Source organism: Haliotis rubra, unplaced genomic scaffold (genome assembly GCF_003918875.1).
Source record: "Haliotis rubra isolate DU_JTF1 unplaced genomic scaffold, ASM391887v1 Scf1383, whole genome shotgun sequence".
In the NCBI taxonomy this organism is placed as follows: Eukaryota; Metazoa; Mollusca; class Gastropoda; order Lepetellida; family Haliotidae; genus Haliotis; species Haliotis rubra.
In genome coordinates, this window is record NW_025765318.1 from 153,074 (window position 1) to 175,701 (window position 22,628).

Here is a 22,628-nt window from a genome sequence, read left to right on the forward strand (position 1 = left end):
CCTACTTATCTATACATATGTAATATCTGCAAAGCAAGAATGGTCAATGTAACATCGACTAAGGCCCTATGCCAAACCTGTAAATACTATCTATTTATGTATGCCTTGTATATGTGAACATCTATTCATAATTATAATGTCATGTAAACATGTACTGGGAAATAAAAACGTTAAAATAAAACAATATAAATATAACTATTGCCATATACACCGGGATATAACTGAAATGTTGTGAGGTTAAAACAAACTCCCTCATTCATGATAGAACCACTCAGGGAATATGCTTGAGATCTGTCATATATTTTCTCAACAGTATAACTATGTATTTCGTCGAGCCAGTGTTACTCAGCATCCAAATGAAGCCCCTATAAAAGAAACAGGAACCAACTTGGATTTTGTCTCTGAGAAAACCGACGTGGAATCCAGGAACGAGGGTGCGGTCAAAACTAGAACTACCATCAGTAAAAAGAGATCTGAGTTGAAGTCACAGCTGCAAGAGAGACCTGGAATGAGTCATCGACACAGATATCACCCAAAGCATTACGGGAAGTCTGATGAGGTCATCCGTGGTAATGTGACAGTGGAATGTCTGTCTACAGCCAAAATTGTCCGGATCTTCACAAGCAGCACATTCACAGGTAATATAATAATAATAATAATAATAATAATAATAATAATAATAATAATAATAAAGGGCCTGATGATGTACGCCTCTCCGTGGTGGGCCTAGATAGGGAATTATATTCCCTGAACCAAATGTACATCACCCAGTTAGGGGCTGACCCCCGAAGCTGGTTTTTCACTGGGTTACTAACAGCCAAGAAAGAGTATAGTCTTTCACTTCCCGCAGCCCAGTCAGCCTTCCTCCGGTAGTCAAACCAACCTTACTGGAGATGGGACTTGCCCCAGGGAAGGCACAGAACCCGACCAAGAATATCTTGGTCAAACCATCCTAAAATCCACACTACTAGAGTGTGCGAAAGCGACAGGATGGCCTGATAATCCACGAATAAATGGCAAAGTCGCTTAAGCTGCATTGGGACAATGCCATGCCCATGTATGCTTACCTGACAGACAAAATCTTCGAGATCAATTCCGGCGGCTGAAAAATCTGCCCCGTGAGCCAGTTCAACCCACAGCTGGTGCCCGTCCACAGGAACCTTTGCATGAACAGAATGCTCAAGTGGCAGCAGACCCAAGGAAACTTCTAATGGACGTCCGTGTCAACCTCTTTCCTCTTGCCGGTGGAAACTCTTCCGACAAAAGGCTAATTGGCCCCGAAATTTCAGACCCTCACTCTTCCTCTTCTTCCAGTTGCAGATATTTCTAGAAAACCCTGTGTATATTTTGTTTCATTCTATTTATGATGAAATATCCTGGCATACCTTTAGAAAATCGGAGGCCAATTAAACAAACAAATGAATCTTTCCCCAAAAATGTAAATCAATTTATTAAATGATATTATTTCTATGAAACTTTCATCGGACTGTTCATTACATGAAGTTAATTGTTGTGTCTATGCTGCCGCTCGAACCTTGGAGGAAATTCACACAGTTTCCAAAAAGAAAAACATCTAACACTAAGAACAAAACACCAAAGAAAAACCGGTTTCAAGTAAAACTAACGGAAACTAGAAAATACATTTCCTGGATAGAACTGTGCCTGAAGTTAAGATCATCAGGGGAGTCCAATGTCAAAACGGCAAAAGTCAATTTGGAGAAAATTAAAAATTACAATACAAGACAACAAAGAGAAAGGTACTTCTCCAAATTGTCCGATTCCCTTAAGGCCAAAATAAAGGTTTGGACTGAAAGAAAGAAAAATGGGAAAAGAAAAATAAATTCATCAAACAAAATAAACTTTTTAGAACCAATGAAAACACTTCTACAGGCAACTGAAAACAAAAGGTGATGGTGAACATGACAAACGGCCTCCCATGGATGCCAATGAAAGGTTCTGGAAACAGTTGTGGTCTGTACCCGGCAACTGTAACCTTGAGGCACCATGGGTCCGTGATTATGACCATGCAATGCATGAGAAGGTAACTAGGTCGTTTGTCTGTTACATCTCACCAGATTGCCCTGAAAAGTGTTATAAAAAAGTCAAATCTAATACAGCTCCAGGGCCTGATGGCATTCGAAACCGGTATTGGAAACTGTTCCCTGTGTCCAAACACCGTTACTACACTGTTTTAATACTCTCGTGGACACAGGTGATGTTCCTCCATGGTTCTGCAAAGGTCGCACAATGCTTCTCCCCAAGAAAGGAGACTTGACTGATCCCAAAACTTCCGCCCTATCACATGTTTGAATACACAATACAAAATATTCACAGGGTGTTTGACAAACCTCGTGTCATCTTACTGCTCTTCCAATGATATCATTTTACAGAGAGCAGAAGGGAGCAGAAAGGGATGTTAAGGGGGTGCAAGGATCAACTTCTTGTACAGAAAATGATTTTGGAAGAGGCTAAAACTTTATCACCCGCAACCTCTCCATGTGCTGGATTGACTACAAAAAGCATACGACTCTGTCCCTCACGAATGGATTCTGAAGTCTCTTCATTGTATTGACCTCCTGAGCGACTACTTGATTTACTCCAAGTCTTTGATGAGTTGCTGGTCGACTCAACTTGAGATGTACTCACAAGGGCAGGTGCAGACTTCGGAATCTATTCCAATCAGAAAGGGGAATATTTCAGGGGATTCCTTTAGTCCTTTACTTTTTGTCTGTCTCTAAATCCTTTGAGCTTTCTGCTCAATAAAGAGGAGGTTACCATCCCGGACCTCCTCAGCACAGATCCCCAACACCTCTTACTCATCTCCCTTTACATGGATGACATCAGAACTCCTTGCCAAAGGAGATTCCAATTTGAAAGAGCAGGTTCTCCTTGTCGAGTCCTTTTCTAATGATATTGGCATGACATTTGGACTCGACAAATGTAATACTCTTCATTTGAAACGTGGCAAGGTAATTAATGATGGATCGGTCGGGTTACAAGGGGAGGAGTTATTGAGCATCTTGTGGAAGATCAGGCCTACACCTATCTTGGAATGCAAGTTAGAGACAAAGCTCCAGAATGCCCAGATTCAAGAAAAACTTCGGGCCGAGTATAAATCTCGTTTAAAAGAAATCTGGAGCTCAGAGCTAAATGCTCGTAACAAGGTCAAAGCCACCAATACTTTTGCTGTGCCAGTCCTCTCCTATTCCTTTGGAGTAGTTGATTGGACAAAACAAGACATCCAGAGTCTTGACCGTCTGACCAGAAGGATCATGTGTCTGATAACAGAGCCCACCACCCTCGTTCCTCTCTTAACCGTTTATACATGCCAATCAATTCTGGAGGTCGGGGTTTTGATTAATGTGGAGGCTCTTCATGACAGAATTTTATTGTGTACTTTTGTACATATTTATTTATCGGATGATCCTCTGGTGATGCATGTGAAGACTCATGATGAAAGCAAGGAATTCCACAGTTATTTTAAGCGTGCCAAGGTTGTTGGACAGAATCTGAGATTTGAGGTTGACTTTGCTGATGGCAATGTACTGCTGGACGGTACAGCGATGGGAGTAAACCAGGTGAAGTCCTTCACCAAGTCTGCCCAGAGTCGGTCGTTTGTGGAGAAGCTTTCTGAGGAAGCCATTGCATCATTATGTGTACATGCAGTGTGTTGAACAGAATAGCAATCCCACCGACTCCTTCGCCTGGATGAAGTCGGCTGGTCTTAAATGTGAAACTGAGGGCTTCCTTTTGCTGCTCAGGACCAGTCACTTCCCACTCGTAATCGCCCTAAATGTGATTCTTAAAGAGAATATTAACATGAAATGTCGACTTTGCAATGAATTTACAGAGACTGTCCAACACCTTGTCAGTGGATGCCCTTCCTTGGCACAAACAGCATATCTTAAACGACATGATGGCATGGCTCGTTGCTTTACTACCGTCTCCGACATGCCTGTGGCTTTGACTCGAGGTCCATCCATGGTACGACCCTGAACATGTCCAGGGCGTCATGGAAAATGATGCTTTCAAACTTCTGTGGAATAGGCCCATATACAGCCTCCAGAAGAATTCCAGCTAACAAACCCTGATCTTGTCCTTTTTGATAAAAGCCAATGAATTTATTTATATCATAGAATTTTCTGTCCCTTTGACACCAATGTGATTGGCAAGATTAAGGAAAAGCATGATAAATATGCGGACCTCGCCTTTGAAATGTCTCGCTTGCATCCCAAGTACACTGTCGTCAGGCTCCCCATTGTTCTCGGTGCCCTTGGTTTGGTACCTCCTGATCTCTTGGCACAGATCAGGAGAGTGCCCTAGGTTCTCCACCGGGAGTACAGCCCTTCCTGACACTCTGGGTAATGCAGAAGGCTGCAGTGTTGTTGGGAGCCTTCATATTCTCCGGAAGGTTCTTGGTGGGTTCGACTAGGCAGCGTTTCCTGGGAGAAGTCCCATTCGCTGTCTGGGCTGCGTGTAGGGGGGCAAGGGCCCTGAGCTGATGATGAGCCTTACCAGCCTGACTGTGCCAGGATCACCCGAACCCTCTCTGCTGCATACAATCTTTAATCTGTAAAACATAATAATAATAATAATGCACATTTATAATGCGCCTTTTCCACGCCCTTGGGTATGCTCAAAGCGCTACAAAGATGAAGATGGGTGAAGTTATGAGAAGCATACTGAGAAAAGGTGGGTTTTCAGTTTTGCTTTAAAACTATCAAAACTGTCAGAGTCTTTGATGTCATATGGAAGAACATTCCAGAGGGCCGGTGCTGTAGGAGAAGCTGCGGTGTCCGAAAGATTTCAGTTTGTAGGAGGGTATCACAAGAAGATTCACGAGAGTTGGAACGGAGACTGCGGGCAGGTACATATGGTGGAAGCAGGTCAAGAGAGAGGTAGGAAGGGGCCAAGCCATGGAGACATTTGTACGTCAGGAGAGAATTTTGAAATCGATTCTTGCCTTGACTGGAAGCCAGTGGAGTTCTTTAAGGACAGGAGTGATGTGGACACGTTTAGAAGTTCTACTGATAATGCGGGCAGAGGTGTTTTGAATCCTCTGCAGTTTATCAATCAGATTGGAGTTGATGCCAGAAAGAACACTGTTACAATAGTCGAGCCTGGATGTTACTAGAGCTCGAACAAGGGCTTGAGTTGCTGCAGAAGTCAAGTACTGGCGAATGTTGCTGATCGACCTGAGATGGAAGAAGCATGTTTTGCTCACTTGGTTAACATGGGCATTGAACGTCAAAGAAGAATCAATGTGAACGCCAAGATTCCTCACAACATCTGATGGACGGATATCCGCATCTGCAACTTTGAGGGTGACAGCATCCACCTTGCTTAGAGGTACCGTTCAGCTGACAATGTCAAGGAGAAAACGCACACGTATATCGCACATTTTCTTCAGTCATTATTGTCTGAATAAGTGGCCTGTTACCATTCGTCCATCAGATTTAAAATACAGCTATACAGTCAAAACAAAATGTAATTCTTCAAAGGCATTTAGAAGTTGGTGTAGTAATACAAGACAGATATATGGATAACAACTTCTTTATTTGTTTCAGACGACGTTTCTGGGCTAGTTCTTGCCCCTCCTTTGGGTGGATAAATCAGAAACATCGTGTGAAACAAATAAAGATGTTGTTATCCATATATCTGTCGTGTAAAAGAACAAAATGTTATCAATAAATCAATGAAATGTCTTACAAAAATATGTTTCACGTACTTCGTATGGAGTACATTAGTAATATATACTTTAACTTGGTTGCCGAAAAAACAATTCGGGGTAACACAGGGATCATTTACAATCTAGTGTCTCTATTTTAATGCGTGCCAGATCATTCTCGTGTTTGTTGGGGTTAAAATTTGACGTGGTATATATTTTGCATGCATGTTACATAGACGCCATCCATACGGCATGACACGCTTACCTTTTCCAAAGTTTCAATTACAAAAAGGTTTCTATCAAACTCAATCAACAAGACATGAGTACACTGTGTGAAACCCACCTGCCCGCCGATATCGCTGGGATATTGCAAAAGCGGCGTAAAATTAACTCACTCACCTACTCACAGATTCACAAGCGTTTGTAATGATGGCACGCCATGTTTACGTCTTTGTTTACGCGCTGCTATGACAACAGAAAGCCGGGCCGACAATCACGCCTGTATGCTGACATTTGTAAGCGGATATCTGGGGTGCCACGAGCCTACCTTTCACGACTTGGATAATGTTTAACGCGATACTTATTAGAGCATTATGTCAAAGCCCAAATTGAACTGTACGTTTGGACGGATCTTCGTATTTGTATTGTGTCAATGTTCCTAGTTGTGGAATATTTGTGTGTGTTGATAGTAGTATATACAACAGTATGAGATCACTTCCATCAAAAGACTCTGTAAAGCTTTACAGAGTCTATTAATGGAAGTGATCTTGTACCCTGTTGTTGTGTATACTACTGTTGATTAAGGTCGTCACTATTTCCCTCTCCATCAGAGACCGTGTTCTCTTTATCAACTGTTACTTCTTGCTCAAGGGAGGCAATTCACCTCTGCTCGTCTTCTTCGAATACAATTTTGTAAATGGTAAATATAAACATTTGCAGTAGGCCTAATTATGTTTATGATAGTTCAACTTCAGTTAATGTGTTGGGAGCAAATAGACCTTACTTCTGGTCCAAGTCGCCCTAAACTATATCACCACCACCACCGTCTCGTCCAAGAGTACAAACCTTCGTCGATTGTATTCAAGTGCTGTGTTGAGGTGTATGTCGGGTATACTGTCCCGGTCACGTTCGATATAACGCAGGATTTATGATACACGTTAAACCATTGGATATCGTATGTTGCTGTAGTCCCAATACTATTTATATACCACCCATCCCCTCCCATGCTCAAGTGTCATAAGCCACACGTGTCACATGCCAATACCGGAACTCGCAGCTGAGCTACAGATAACTTTTTGAGTCATTGAGTTATGTACTCGCTTGTGTTCATCTCAATTGGGGATCCGAATATTCCTTTGCGTAACCAAATATATTGTACCCACCTCACTCAAAACTCATTTGGGTATTTTGCCATTTTCCATTAATTGTACAAATATGTATAATAAAGTTTAAATGTTGGTTTATGTGTTTGCTATTTATATTTGATCTGTTATATGAGAAACGATAAGAAAGACTGCAAGTTGCCAAGTTCAGGTGCTGAAATTGAATCTCTCAATATACCTCAGTTATTTTATCTTTTTGTTTTGTACGCATGTAAGATCAAATTTAGTGGGTATTAACAAAACGTCAAGCGTACTTGTACGCAACAAACTTAATAGGAATTGAGTTTTCACATAAATATTTGCGTAATTTACGAAGATACGCAGCTTATCTGTACCTGTGGTCGCAGTGGCACACGCTACCGGTAACACAACCCTGAACTTTAATAACAATCTATTCCATGCAAGGTTTTTTTGTTTTACGCCGCACTCAGCAGTATTCCAACTATATGGCTGCGGTCTGTAAATAATCGAGTCTGCACCATACAATCCAGTCATCAACAGCATGAACATCGATCTACGCAATTGGGATACGATGACATGTGTCAAGCAAGTCAGCGAGCCTGACCACCCGATCCCATTAGTCGCCTCTTACGACAAGCATGGGTTCCTTAAAATCAATTCTAACCCGGATCTTCACCATTTCCCATGCAAGGTAAAGACAAAGGTCAAGACCAGAAACGAACAAGCCTTTATTAAACACAGAAACAGGTTCCATTCGGCCCTAGAATCTACATTAGCAGTGGAAATCTCTGGCTTAGTGCTGACACCTGGTGTTCACGAAAAAACGTCAGGATAAACACCCCTGTTTAGGGCATTATCCTTGCCAAACCAAAACACATGGAATGCTGTCCATGGCTACTGTTCCAGACACAATTGTTCAGTGAACCTGTGATATAATTGGACTATTGATGACTTCGGTGTATATAAACAATACTCGATCATTTCAGTATCAACGTGGGCTTGATCAAGGGTGTTCGGTGGGGTCCTTTTGGATCTTGCTATGGATATATCGGCAGTTTGACGTCTTCAAATATAATTTTATGTAAATGTAACAGGGGCTATATTAAAATATTTTATTCATTGTTAAAGCTATGTAACGTGTATCACAGTCTTCTTTGTTGAGCAATATGATGAATATGGAATTGAAAACAAACAATTTCAAATATTAAATGTCAGTAATATCGGGAAATATTGTTTTTGGTCTCAGGCAGAAGTATACAAACTATTAAGTCACGGACATGATTATTAATATATATACAATACCGAGGCGTATGACATGGTCAAATGCAGGTTTACATTAAGTTATTACTTGTTTAAGTACATAAAAGTACCAACTCAAACAGCTAAACTATTAATAAAATTGATAAAATGAAACACAGAACAGACGGAACACAAACTGAATGACTGAAAGATATCACTTATATCTGATGTCCGTTGGCAGTTACTTCCACCTTGTCTATATACGACAGGTTCAACAGAGGGTTTCCACATCCTCTTAGGTCAGACATTAAAACGACTGTTCTCATTAAACCCGATCAGTACTCTCTTCATGTACTGAGAACAAGTTATGAAGTCTCCACCAACTCTCCCACCCCCTCCCTCAAGTGACACACGCTCAATATATAACACATGAACGTTGTAGTTTATATTTAAGCATTGTCATTTTTACTGTTAAGAATTAGGAGGGTTTTCCCGAAGTTTGAATCAGCTATTCAGGCGGGCGCCTTTCTCTCTGACTTTTCTGTTTCATCCCCAGATCATCCAAGTCCAAATCTGAGAAATCGTAGTTCAGGTCCAAATCTGACAAACCTGATTTCAGGTCCAAATCTGACAAACCGGAAAGTGAAGAAATCGCGTCGAGATCCTTCTTGTTTTGAGACTCATCATCATCATCACTGGTGTCACTGTCCACCTCATCGATGTCTCTTTATCAAGGTCATCCGGATCATCAGCTTCATCCGTGTTCATTGCCAGTTGTAGTTTTAGTTGAACCGCTGCAAATATGTAATCATATAGTTATACAGAAGATATAAATGACACTTTGAACGCATTTTGAAAACACCCACACGCACTCAGTCACGCACGCACGCACACAGTCTCATATACTCTCAGATTCTGGCCTATAATTTCTGGTTTAGACAAGTATCATATAGTACAATCCCACTTTTTGAAGTCAGAGTGAAGTATAATGGTATTCTCGTGTTCGTTTGTGTTGCTCTTGCCGTGATAAGGCCACTTATATAGCTCTGACCCCCGCGCCAGGGCATGCTCGAAGAGCAAATACGGTTACTGACCCGGATAACCCAAGCTACACTAGAAGGTTATTAGTCACATAACTTATCCCACTGGGTACCCATGTTCTGCTGGGTTAGGCAAATGTGCAGACACTCACTTGCCTATAGTGAGACCACATGTATCACATGTGCTTCCCTTTGGGGCAGGAAGAAGTCCTAGAAACAGTCAGGAGTCTAGCTGCCAAACACGGTCACCCATCCAAGGAATCTTTCGTGACCAACGTTGCTTAGCCTCAATTTAGTTGTGACCTGGACCCGGTTGTATCAAACTTTAATAAAGCTTTAATCGTTAATTAAACTATGATTAGTTAATCATTGATTATCTTCAGTTGCATGAAACCCTCAATAAAGGAATCCCTTCATTAATCCATCATTAAGCTAATGAAGGTTTGGGGGTATCATTAACTCGTCATTAGCTGTATCAACATGGCATGGATCTCTACACTTTGAGCTTCTGCAAATAGATAGGATTTTTGGTTTTGGTTTTTTAAATTAGATATAAAATATGCCACCCTTCCACAAAGTCACTGAAAATAAAATAAAAATTACAAATGCAAATACGGACCCGAGCCAAAAAAATTTGCCACTTAACTTAATTTCAATAGACTTACATGTGAATTTAGTGTAGAAAACACAATTTTAATTTAATTAATTCTGGTGGAATCGGAAAATTCTGTCGAAATTATGTGGGTGTAGCTGAGATGATTACTGTGCTCACTTTAATTAGGACCCAAATGAGAAATGAAATTCATGGAAAATATTTATGCTACACAAAATTAACATACCGTATAAGTCACATTATTAATACTGTTGACACAGGCCTGTATTTCCTCAAGCGCTTTTTATTTGATGTAATTACATTACGAGTTTTCGATGATAATTCCCTGAAATATTCTAAATTTTAAAGCATAATTAATAATAACAGCAGCGTCAAATGCTTCTGTCTGTTACTAACTTTGCTATATTTTTGCACAACCTTTTAATATTGTCGCTTCTAAATATTTGCATTGTAGAGAAACATAATAGGAAGCGTATGCAAAGTGTAACGGGATGGGTTCCATGTACAAAAATAGTAATAGGGGACTTCACTCTTGTGAGAAAAGAGTGAACGGCTTCACATTGATTTGGATATTCGTTGAAAGAGGACGCACGTTATGCGTACAGCGGGTGAAATGTGATTGAATAAAGTTCAACTGCATTGTACAGAAGGTAAGAATATGAAATGAAACTGTCCGCAATTTCGACATTATATTTTGAAGTCGCAAGCTAGCCTATTTCTTCGTCTACTTGCTATTTTGTTTTAATACTTGCATCGACATACATAGAGAATACTACACGAGAGTTCATTACATACGAATTATACGAAACGAGTGTCCTTCCTATGGTATCTGACCGAGCGAAAGCGAGGTCAGAAACCATAGGAAGGTCACAAGCTTCGTATAATTCGTATGTTATCAGACCGAGTGTGGTATTTTTATGTATTACCCACGTTTACATGCTTTAAATTGACAAAATAGCCCACTCCGGCCACACCGTTGAAACATGCGGAATCCGAATAAATATCCATGATTTTCTCGATGGAAGAGAAAACAGGCTTGGGACATGGACCGCCACCTGTTTTTTCGTTTGAATTTTTTCTACCTTGAAAACTCTTTTTGCATTTTGAAAAAAATATTATTCCATTTTGTCTTGATTTCTTTGGACGTCCCATTGCTTACCCCAAGGCTATTGATCTCGGCCGTTATTTTGTCCCATATCTGCTTCTTTGTCATTAATTATGGAGTTGGTAAGTTTGCTGTTTAGCACACCGATATGATCTTCAACTAGATCTGTTAGAAGTTGTATTTCACAACTTTCAAAGTTTTTGCTGCGATTTCTGAAGGCAGCCATGATGCAGACGATCGATGAGTGTTTACATGCAATGCATCATGGATAATAATTAGGGGATTCCCCTAAGTTAATCATGGTTTAATGACGGACCTTTATTAGAGGCATACTTAGTTAATGGGTGTTTAAATAAGGGTTTATACAACCGTATTTAAACACTTCATTAACTAATCAAACATTAAGTATTTAATCAGTGATTAGTGTTTAATTGATGATTACATAATTACGTGTTGATACAACCGGGTCCTGAGCTCTATGTACAATACCACACCAACACATAAACTCTGTCAAAAAAGAAACGCAACCCCTGTATTTTAGAGATTTTTGATCTGGAAGTTTTAGGACGACACGGCATTTTTATTATTTAAGACAGAAGTCTGAAATTTGGCAGAATAATAACCCAGATGGGCATGTTTAAAATTGTCATTTCAAAAGTCATCTCACAGACACCAGTTTGTCACCAGGGGCGTCTTTCTCAGTATCTCGTATGAGCACCACGCGCTGCAATCACTGCACGGCATCTCCTTGGACAAGAACGGATAAGACGCCGGATTCTTTCCTGGGGAATGGCTCTCCACTCCTCCTGCAGTGCAACGGCGAGCTGTTGCAGCGTCTGTGGCGGCGGCTGACGTTGACGTACGCGTCGATCCAGAGTATCCCACAGGTGTTCAATAGGGTTGAGGTCTGGTGATTTAGAGGGTCATGGCAAGACATTGACGTTGGAATTCTGCAGAAAGTTCATTGTTGCACGTGCAGTATGAGGCCGGGCGTTGTCCCGTTGAAAAATCTGTGTCTGTTGGTCAATAATCGGGAGAAGGTGAAGCTCTAACACGTGGTTGATGTAACGTTGGGCTGTCAGGTTCCCTGGAACGATCACCAAGTCTGATTTCTGGTTGTATGAGATGGTTCCCCAAACCATGACGCTTTCTCCGCCAAATCTGTCCACCTGTCGGATGCAGATGGGCGCAAAACGTTTATGACGTCTCCTATACAGACGCTGTCTTCCGTCGTGACGTTGCAAAAGAAAACGTGATTCATCAGAAAACCAGATTCGCCTCCAGTTTTGTAAAGTCCGTATCCTTACGTTGTTGCACCACCTGAGTCGTCGGCGTCGATGTAGGGGGCGTAGTACAGGTCCAACAACTGGTCTACAGGCACGTAAACCCGCTTCTTTCAGACGGTTCCTAATCGTTTGAGCTGACACTCTCCTCAAACCTGGTATTTGTGTGGCAGTCACGGTTGGTAGGGGCATGCCGATTACGCAGGTGATGGACCCGGATGTACCGATCTTGACGGGGGTCGTGATTCTTGGCCTTCCACTTCTCGGGCGATCGTTGGTCAAATTGAAGTTGTTGTAGCGGCTCCAAAGTCGGGATATCGTTGTTTTGTGAACATTTAGGTGCCGTGCAACAGTTCCAAACTTTCTCCGGCTTGAACACGACCAATGGCGATATTTCGGTCGGCAGCACTCAATCGTGGCATTTTTTAACACAGCTTTTCGGCGACAAATGAATGAATATAATACGGAAGCACATGGGCTTTTATACACCTACATTAACTGCCATTTTCATGATTTGCATGTGTTTTGTGCGAAGTCACCATGAGGGTCATTTCATGCGTTGTGACGGAATAAGCAATAAAATACACTTATGCGTACAAATGCAGTTGTTTGGATGGTAATCTTCATTAATTACGTGTATCATTTCAATACATTCGAATAAAATTTAGTTTGGAAGCAATAACTTCATTCAAACGATTTTTTTCATATCTGAGGACAGGGGTTGCGTTTCTTTTTTGACAGAGTTTATTACAGGAATGTTGCTAAAAATGCAGCAAAACCATCTTCACTCACCAGTTTCAATCTGAGTGATATGTTCACTGTGAATGTTGATAGTTTACGACAAATGGTTGATTAAATATGTCATTGAACACTTACTGTCAGGTCCATAGATGTCAGGGAAACTGGACAAAGGCTTGAATGCTTCCCTGTTTGGGTCATCTGCAGATCCTCCTGCCAGACTCCACACCACTGGCTTCCTGAACTCTCGGAAGTAACATACCACATGGTAGCCATCTTTGGTGAGCGATAAATCTCGTGTCTGTAAGGAATGACAAAAGGTCACATTTATACTATAAATTATTTCCTTAAATACATCATTGGGCCCAGAGGTAATGGAAGAACCCCGAAGGGTGGCTAAATTAAACCAGTAAAGTGAAAAGCTTAAAGGAAACGATAGAAGTCTGTTCAACAGATTTTTTATTATACTGATGTTTATTAGGTTTCTTCAATACCTGGACATTTGGTAGATACTGAATAAGAAAAGAATAACACTTGATATGTTTTATGTACTCTTCTACTGGCTGATTGAAGTTTATCAACACTGTATATGTACATAAACTTACGTCATAATCCGGTGAAAAGGTGGCTATGGTCTCAAATGTTGTCCTGTCAATCATCTTGATCACATTGTCTTCACTGTAGGTTCCATGTGACATCAAGTAAGGTCCAGCCTTGACAAATGAAAGCTCAGCACTGGGATGTCCTTCAATTCTCTTTTTCATCTCTCCTGGGAAGTTGAAAAAAGGAAACAAGGCAAATGTACAAGGATGACAGTCTTTCAAGTACACCATCCATCCATCTATCCACCCATTCATCCGTAGATCTCTCTCTCTCACTCTCTCTCACTCTCTCTTTCTCTCTCTGTTAGATTTCTGTACATATACTCATGCCAATAATGGTTGTCACCCCTTCGATTTTATTAATAGGACTGGAAAATGTACAAAGAGAAACAGAAGAGATGATAGAAAGCAAAGATTTAATACTCGCATAAACTTCTCATAATCATAAATACACGGCCAGGCAACACTGGCCAATCATGTGCCTCTTCTAGGAAATCAATCACTTTAAATAAAGAATTCGTGTAAAGTTGCACATTGAGAAGACGTAATGTCAACAGTTTGGGGTAATGTGGGTTTCACAAAATGAAACGTGTACTGTCAAGATAATGATAGAAAGAGAGTCTGATCATTCAAAAACATTTGTGCAATGTCAGTAACGTGTTGCTCCCCCTTGCGCGTCAATAAGGGCGATAATCCGGGTTGGCATGCTGTTAATGAGTTTGTTGACACCTTGTAAGGCCACCTCGTTAAAAAATTCTCACCAATGATGTCTCCAAATAGTCTATATTTGATGGAGGAGGATCCAGTTTCCTTATTTGACGGTCCATGTGGTCCCACATGTGCTGGATGGGATTCATGTCTTGGCTTTTGGCAGACCAGAGTAGCCTGTTCACACCTTCCCTCGCCAGGAAATCATCAACTGCTCGAGCACGATGAGGACGAGCATTATCGTCTTGCAGCAAACAGTTATTGCCATAAACACAGCGAGCATGCGGCAGGCAAGTGTGGTCAAGGACATGTCGATAGGTCCGCTGATTGACGTTCTCCTGTAGAACCAGTAACTCAGTTTTACCATTATAGTCAATGCCTCCCAACACAAGAACAGATCCACCTCCATCCTGAATGAAACCCTCAACACAGTCATCCCTGAACCTTTCTCTTTTTACTGGACGTACTCGCACCCGCCCATCGATCCTGTTTAGCAAGAAACGCGACTCGTCCGTAAAGATGACGTGACGTCAATGTTGCAGTCTGATGTTTCTGTGCTGCCTGGCCCATAGAAAACGTAACCGCTTGTGTTCTGGAGTCAGGAATTGTCGACGCAGAGAGTCTTCTAGCTCTGTAGCCTCTTTCAAGCAGTCTGTTGTTCACGGTTTGACGGCTAAGTCGGACGTTAATAAGGTGACCCCATCTGTCCCTCAGTGACGTTGAAGACAAAAGGCGGTTGCGATGTACCAAACGGAAGAGTACACGGTTATCACGTTGCAAGGTTTTCCGAGGGCGATCTGTAGATTTCTTTGCAGTTATTGACTGTTGTGTTCGATAGAGTTTTTTTAATTCTCTGAACAGTTCTTTTGCTTACGTTAAGTTGCAGACTGATCTTGCGATTTGTAGCCCCTGCTCGACTCATTCCAATTATTTGGTTCCGTACGTCAGTGGACGTTGGCTTCGGCATTGCAGGGACATACAGTTTTAACACCAAGACACTCAGGCGGGGAATTTATGGTCTGACAAAAGCATATTTCATTTTCAGTGCACTTGGTGTGTATTGAAGCACGCACAGGTAGTGTTGTATAAGAAGCACGTGCCTTACATGCTATTGGGTTGACAAGTTGTATGTGAAACACGCATGTGAAACACTTTGGAACAGTTTGTACCATCTCTTGGACAATGTTTTACTTTTTGCTGGAGGAGGGGGGAGGGGGGGACAACCATTATTGGCATGAGTACATTACTTTGGGTTGGTCTCCAATATTGTAGCCATAACGCATATTTACACATGTACACGTGTACAATGGATTAGATATAATTTGCAGAAGAAAGTATTACCACTGTATCAGATTAACATAAGGCTAATATCCAACCCCATTGTAAGTACACAAGCTTCTATTAGGTTATATCCTGAACACCTCTGTTGACCGAAACATCCTTGTGAATAAGTGTATCATCATGCGTATGATATTGTGTTACCGTGTTCAGATGGATGTGTACTCCAGGCTGACCTACCTGTATTCAGATCGTACACTCTAATGAACGCATCGTTATGGTTACAGACCAGGGTCCTGTTGTTTAGCAGTGTTAAAACATCTACCCCGAGATCCTCGTTGCCATCATCCTTTTCATATTTATGATAGTATTCATAATCAAAGAATTCCTTGTGGAGGTTGTCTGAAAAAAAGTCCTCGAAAATATTTGCATACATATTTTCAGATTCAGTTCAGTAAGAAATAATACCCAACATTGGCTGTCATCAGGAACAGATTTCATGTTCCCTAAAGGGCAAAATATGCTCTTTAAAAGTGGGGGAACATGAACTTTCAATTTGGATAGGAAAACAAACTTTTCAAAGACAGACATCTTATGAATACACCTGCATGAGATGCACGTGCACAACGCAGTATCCCATACACGTGCATGGGGTGTCGATAAATCACTGTAGGCCATTAATGTTCACAAACAACTTGTATCACACAGCTGTTAGTATTTGTTTCTAGTCTGTTTTTTGTTTGTTTGAAAATGGAAATTGTATACATGCAAATTTCACGTCATACACCAATCATCTTTCAAGAGCGATTACTGTACAAACAACTATTGTCATAAGGAACATTGACTGACTCCGATATCCAATTAAAAAAGTTCCCTTACTTTGCAAGTATAACTGTGCAAGTATAACTGTGAAGCGTGTACACACAAATTTAACAAGAAGTCTTCACGCTGCTCTGACGAGTTGTACCTTACCAAGACCGACTACATGCGGTGACCTTGACCGACTACATGCTGTGACCTTGACCGACTACATGACGGGAGAACACAATATGCGACTCGACAAATTCTCTTTTTTTGGCAAGATGAACTGTGATATTATTTGATAGCCTCTGAAAAATCTGTCAAGAAATGATCGGAATCTCTTCAAATAATCGACCCATCATGTGTGATAGCCTCTGAAATTTCTGTCAAGAGAGGATCAGAAGCTCTTCAAATAGTCGACCAAAAATATTTCATAGCCTCTGAAATGTCTGCCAAGAAAGGATTGGAAACTCTTCAAATAACTGACCCATAATATGTGATAGCCTCTGAAAGATCTGTCAAGAAAGGATCGGAACCTCTTCAGATAATCGACCCAATCTTCTGGATTGCTGATTATGTTACTTTGACAAGTACTTGAAATGCATTTCTTAACCCAAATGGCATAACTTTGTACTGATAAAGTCCACCATGTGAAGAAAACATACATGTATATCTTCCTTCCTCGTACAGTCAGCTGGAGCTTTCAGGTTATACAGGTTATACAGTGATTAGTTCTTGGTTATCTAAATGAGTCAGCTTTGTATTACGAGTTCATCTGTTTAAGGTGAGCTCAGCACATTAGGTGTTGTCAAGTTTTGGTACCAGGCATCATAAAATGAACATATTTTCCTCTTGTATCACTGTTTCAAATCTGCCTTTCTATATATTCAAATCTGAATTGATACTTACTGTTATGTAAGTCCCAGCACAGGGCTATATAGTCTTTCCGACCTTCAGGTTCCTGTTGGGGATGTGTGTTCGACTGCCATACCAAATAGGCGTCGTCATCGGTGACTGCAGCATCGTTAATGTAGATGTAATCGCTGTTCATTTGCTGTGGACTGATCTCATACAAACATGTCCGTTTGAGAACGTCGAACACGTAGCAAGGGCCATCATCTGTAGCCGCCAACAGGACAGTGCCTTTCTCACCAGCCTGCAGGTATATTCATACAGGTAGATTTAGAAGATGCGAAGCAGACAGGTGTCCAATGAAATCCTTATTTTGATTTGTACTGTGTGTTGTCGAGTTCTTTTAACAATTGACTTGCCTTTGCACGTGTTTATGATGGTGCCACTGGTACGGCAGTATAACCTCATCTTTTCCCAAGCACGTGTTATCACCGCTTCTTGATTGAGATTCAATATAAATGCATTCTACTGGTTAATGGTCGAAAATGGTTAGATTCGTAGAATGTTATGCACTAATGACAAAATGATTCCCATCTTTGTCAAATTGGTGTACATTTGACATTAGGATCACTTCATCCAACACTAGGATACTGCTATTCATTGTAAAGCAATACGTGTTGGAAGGACATCTCACCGATTTTCTATGTCCTTGTCTGATCTGGTATACGTATTACAACCTAAATAACTCTGATTCAATAGAATGGTTATTTTGAAATGTCTTTCATTGAAAATGCAGCGATTACGTTACAGATCACCATGCAGCTCTAATATCACAGAACATGTTGGTCATTAAGTCATACGTTTAAAGACGGCCAGCTTCAGCCTACCTTTATTTCATCAAATCTCTTTGTATTGTTTGACTCCATAATGGCCAACGTCTCTCCAGTTGCAAGATCATATAACTTGATTCCCTTGCGTCCTCTTGTTGGACATGCCACTTCTGAAGTGTGAAATAGCTATTGAATGACAGTTTGTGATACTAACAGAATTGGGAGAGATCTACTCTATATGGTATAGTAGAAGGGTTCAGGGCAGTGAGGTAGCCTAGTGGTTAAAGCGTTCGTTCGTCACGCTGAAGTCCTGGGTTCGATTCCCCACATGGGTACAATGTGTGAAGCCCATTTCTGGTGTCGTCCACCATTGCTGGAATAGGGATGAAAGCGGCGTAAAATCACACTCACTCACTCAAAGAGGTTCGAAGAGTGGAAATCAATCCGTGAACTACTCAGAAGAAATTGTGATGAAAAATTTTTGTAACAGAAACTCGATAATTATGAAAGATACTGTGTTACCCGGATGACTTTTGAATTTTGCAAATAAATTAATGATAGTTACTTCTCATTACAATTGCAGGATACATGATCAGACCTATCGTCAGAGTTGCGGCCCTTTGATGTTCCAGAAACCTATGATCGTTGGTCCAAAGTATCGTCTCTAGGTTTATCAGCAGCATAATCACTCACTTTCAAACCGCAATGTATCCCTATCGAAGAATGAAAGTAACAGCACAACAAGTAACATACGCGACTGGGCTTAAATTATTTTTATATTATAGTTCAATTATTTTATGAACTTTTCCAACAAACCTTTCTGGTCAGCAACTAGAATGAAGTCTGAACTATTTTCTGACAGTTTCCCTTCAAACGTCCTTAGGATCGTTCCAGATGATAGGTCTATAACCTTCAATTTTCTTTTAACTCGTACTAGGACTTGCATGCTGTCGTCAAGGGGGATAACTGTTGACAGCGACAAGTCCTGAAAGACATTCAATCAAAAGTTCTGTTCAGACACTGACTTTCGAAGACAACCTCCAAATCTATTATTGAAACGTGATACAACAACAAAGGATATTCTAAGGAATAAGGAAAAGTTAGAAAAATAATTAAATTCAATGTTTTTTGTTGTACTCACCACTTTGATATGCCGGACTACCTTCTTCAGTGGGAGATCGTAAACCTGAAGGTATTTCTTCCTGGATCCACTGGCTTTCAACAACACATATCGTGGGTTTGCCAGAGTCATCAGCTTCCTTTAGAAACACAACCAAAGTGGGGAACTTGTTAGCTTATTGACTGATGCAATTGACCAAAGCCAAGGTTTATCATTTACTTTAAAAATCATGTTTCGGTAAGGAGTAGACAATGTGAGATGACACATGTGAGTTTTAATCTGAGAATGGTCGACGCTCAGTCTACGAGTCAGAGAGCAATGACTAGGACTTAATACAGTGACTATTGTGTTTCGTGGACACATTCAGGATTACAATGGAGGTAATATCGAACCCCTAATCTAAACACACGTTGGTCATTCATTTCCTTCAACAAAAATGAGTGAGGGAACATTTGACAGCTTGATTCACTGGTCGATACTAGGTCCTATTTAATGTGGTTTCAGGTTAAACAACGTAAAGTCAGATGTTTTTCTGTGATTAGTAATGCTTGTCCACAGAGTGTTATTTGCTGTGTGTCTAATTTCATGTCCGAGAGCTAAGTAAAATGAACATACATGATTTTAATGGGGTTTTGTTTCTTTCCGTCCTTCTTGGTTTCGGAGTGCTCTTTCACAGCATCGGTTTCATCATTGCTCTCAAGGCACTCTGAGTCTTCCTCGTTTTCTTGATCGTCACTGTGAGACTTTGCCTCCCTCGTCAAATCCCAGATTCGAACCACCCTGTCATCGCTGAAGGACACAGCTGTTGTTAGGTCCTTCATCACCACATCAGTAATGCCTGTTGAACATTAAAAGTGTAATCATTCTCTGAAGGCTTTATTTAGGACTTCTGCATGTACAGCTAACACAGGCACACATACACCTAGACAAAGACACATACACACAATTACATATGAGTGTTATATAAAAGTCTAATCTTTCTCTGAAGGCTTCATTGTGGACTTCTTCATGTACAGCTAACACAGACAGCAAGACACAATTGTGTTTATGATGTACATTAGATTACGCTTACTTCGAACCTAAAGAGGTCTCTACTTTTTGATAAGTCAGTAGTTTGTTTATTTACAGAAAATGGTCAGGGCAAGCAAATCATCATATCCATCGGTTCGTTACAAGCGGATTCGTTGTGATCGTTGTTTAATTTGGGGCGGTGGGGTAGCCTAATGGTTTAAACGTTGGCTCGTCACGCCTAAGACCCGGATTCGATTCCCCACATGGGCACAATCCCAGATAGCAATGTCCGTTGGGCCAATGTTGGTCCAACATTGCTATCGAACGAACATTGCTATCAGGGATCTGTGAAGCCCATTTCTGGTGTCCCCCGTCGTGATATTGCTGGAATATTGCTAAAAGCGACGTAAAACCCAACTCACTCACTCGTAGTTTAATTCACATTATTTTCAAACAATAATAAAGGTGACACTTCCAAAAGGGAACTTGGTACGAATCTTATAAGAAGAAAGCAGACACTTTGTGGTGTCTACACATGAGCCACGTTATCATTGTGTTTTTTACGCTGAAGTCGATAAAATCACGGGTTGAATATATTGCAACAGCTCAAACAATTACAATCTCCAAACATATAAAACGGTATTTAAATGTAACGAATTTGTTCTGAGCATTTGTTATAAGTAAAAGGCGTGTTAACACAGAGGAAACCATACCTTGTCCTTGTTCAATAACTGTTGATCTAGATCCAGTTTCTAAGTCCCATAAAACAACATGGTGATTGCTGGGGAAGTACAGGGTTTTCCCATCTCTTGTAATCTTGAACTTCTCAGAGGAGTCTTTTTCATTACCTGTAAAAGTATAAGAAAAAACGATCGACATAAAGAGCAGGTTACGGAGCACAGATGTAGAAGTATGTACACTACAAGTGTAGCTTTCCCTTTAAAACTTGAGCCATTCACTTTGATTGCGCACTATTGTATCCTGTATTCACACGCTGTTGTATCCTGTATTCATGACACTTCAGTTTTCCACCTTGTTACATCTAGTGGTTGATGGTTTCTTCCCACCTTGCTTCATTTAAGTAGATGTATACACTGTAGTTTTAACGCCACTGTCAATATGTTAGCATCACCTTCAATATGATGACCTCACACTTTACATACTAAATGGACTAACCTGGGTAGACACATTCCTGCTCCAATGTTCTTGTGTTGTATACCTGAAGGTCGTTTTTATACATCTCGGACAGGTAGAGTCGGTGACCGCTGAGGGAAAGGGCAAGAGCGTCAATTGTGTACTGGTCTTCATCACCATCTTTATCTTTGAACTTCTCGAAGATCTTTTTCTTTTGAATGAATTGTGACGTTTCGAGATCAAGAACGAATATCGAGTGCTGGTCATCATCAGCTACTGCCATGTATCGCAGACTCCCTGGGTTAGAACAGAAATAGAAGCCTCCTTAATCAATAAACACTCAGAGAGAATCTCTCCTGATTTGAGAACTTTTGACTTAATGTCCGTTGACATTACATGGATTTGTATTTTTGTGTGCTTCCATTATTGGAGATGTACCGATTCACTATCCAGTGAATATTTCAACCTGTAGCTACCTACCAGCACATTGGGAACTGAAACCAAATTCCTGTTTTCTTCCAAGGAGAGTACACACAACCGTCTTTTGTAGAGTGCCTGTGTCAGCTGCATAAAGTGACACTGACTTTTCATGGAAGGTTCCAAGGATGCTGTTGCTCTTTCCTCCAACACAAAACAGACGGTTTCCATCTTCTAAGTGTATATTGTACAGTGGGGTGCCAGTTTTGAAATCATAACCAAGTATGTGTTCATCTGGATGAACAATTATTACAGAGTCATCACAGCATAGTACAACTTTCTCCGGATCTTCCCCAACATCATCCATTGACCGAACCAATTTTCCACTGCCAACATCCCAGACTTTCACAGACCTGTCATAAGCACCTGGGAATACAAGATGTACAATCCATCATTGACAAAAATTGAGTTTCTTTCGTTGGTTCTTTAATGATGTACTCGGCAATATTCAAGCTTTGTGGCGGTGGTCTGTATGTAATCGAGTCTAGGTGAGACAACAGTATGAGCATTATTGATCTGCGCAATTAGGATACGATGACATGTTTTAATCAAGGCAATGAGTCTCACCATCTGATCCCGTTAGTCGTCTCTTTGCGACAATCATGGTTTGCTATAGATCACTTCTAACCCGTTTAAACAACTGAGAGCAACCGAAATAAAGAATAACTACAAATACAATCGTTGATGCTGTCGCGTTACTTGACATTCAATGACAAGGTTACTAAAAGGACTTACATGTTACAACAAAATTGGAGTCATTGGTCATATCAATTCCATACACGTCTT

General features: G+C 40.8%; 1 protein-coding gene across 1 annotated transcript; it reads right to left on the bottom strand.

Annotated features, from left to right (window-relative positions):
- Positions 1–8,865: 8,865 nt before the first annotated feature.
- Positions 8,866–22,625, bottom strand: LOC124268480. The gene is made up of 13 exons (XM_046703460.1): positions 22,578–22,625; positions 21,846–22,208; positions 21,408–21,662; positions 20,945–21,079; positions 19,836–20,058; positions 19,242–19,359; positions 18,917–19,085; positions 18,158–18,270; positions 17,328–17,574; positions 15,858–16,019; positions 13,635–13,798; positions 13,168–13,330; positions 8,866–9,044 (listed from the first exon to the last, which is right to left on the bottom strand). The coding sequence occupies exons 1-13, from the start codon at positions 22,606–22,608 to the stop codon at positions 8,866–8,868; spliced, it is 2,322 nt and encodes a 773-aa protein (XP_046559416.1). The 5' UTR covers positions 22,609–22,625.
- Positions 22,626–22,628: the final 3 nt, after the last annotated feature.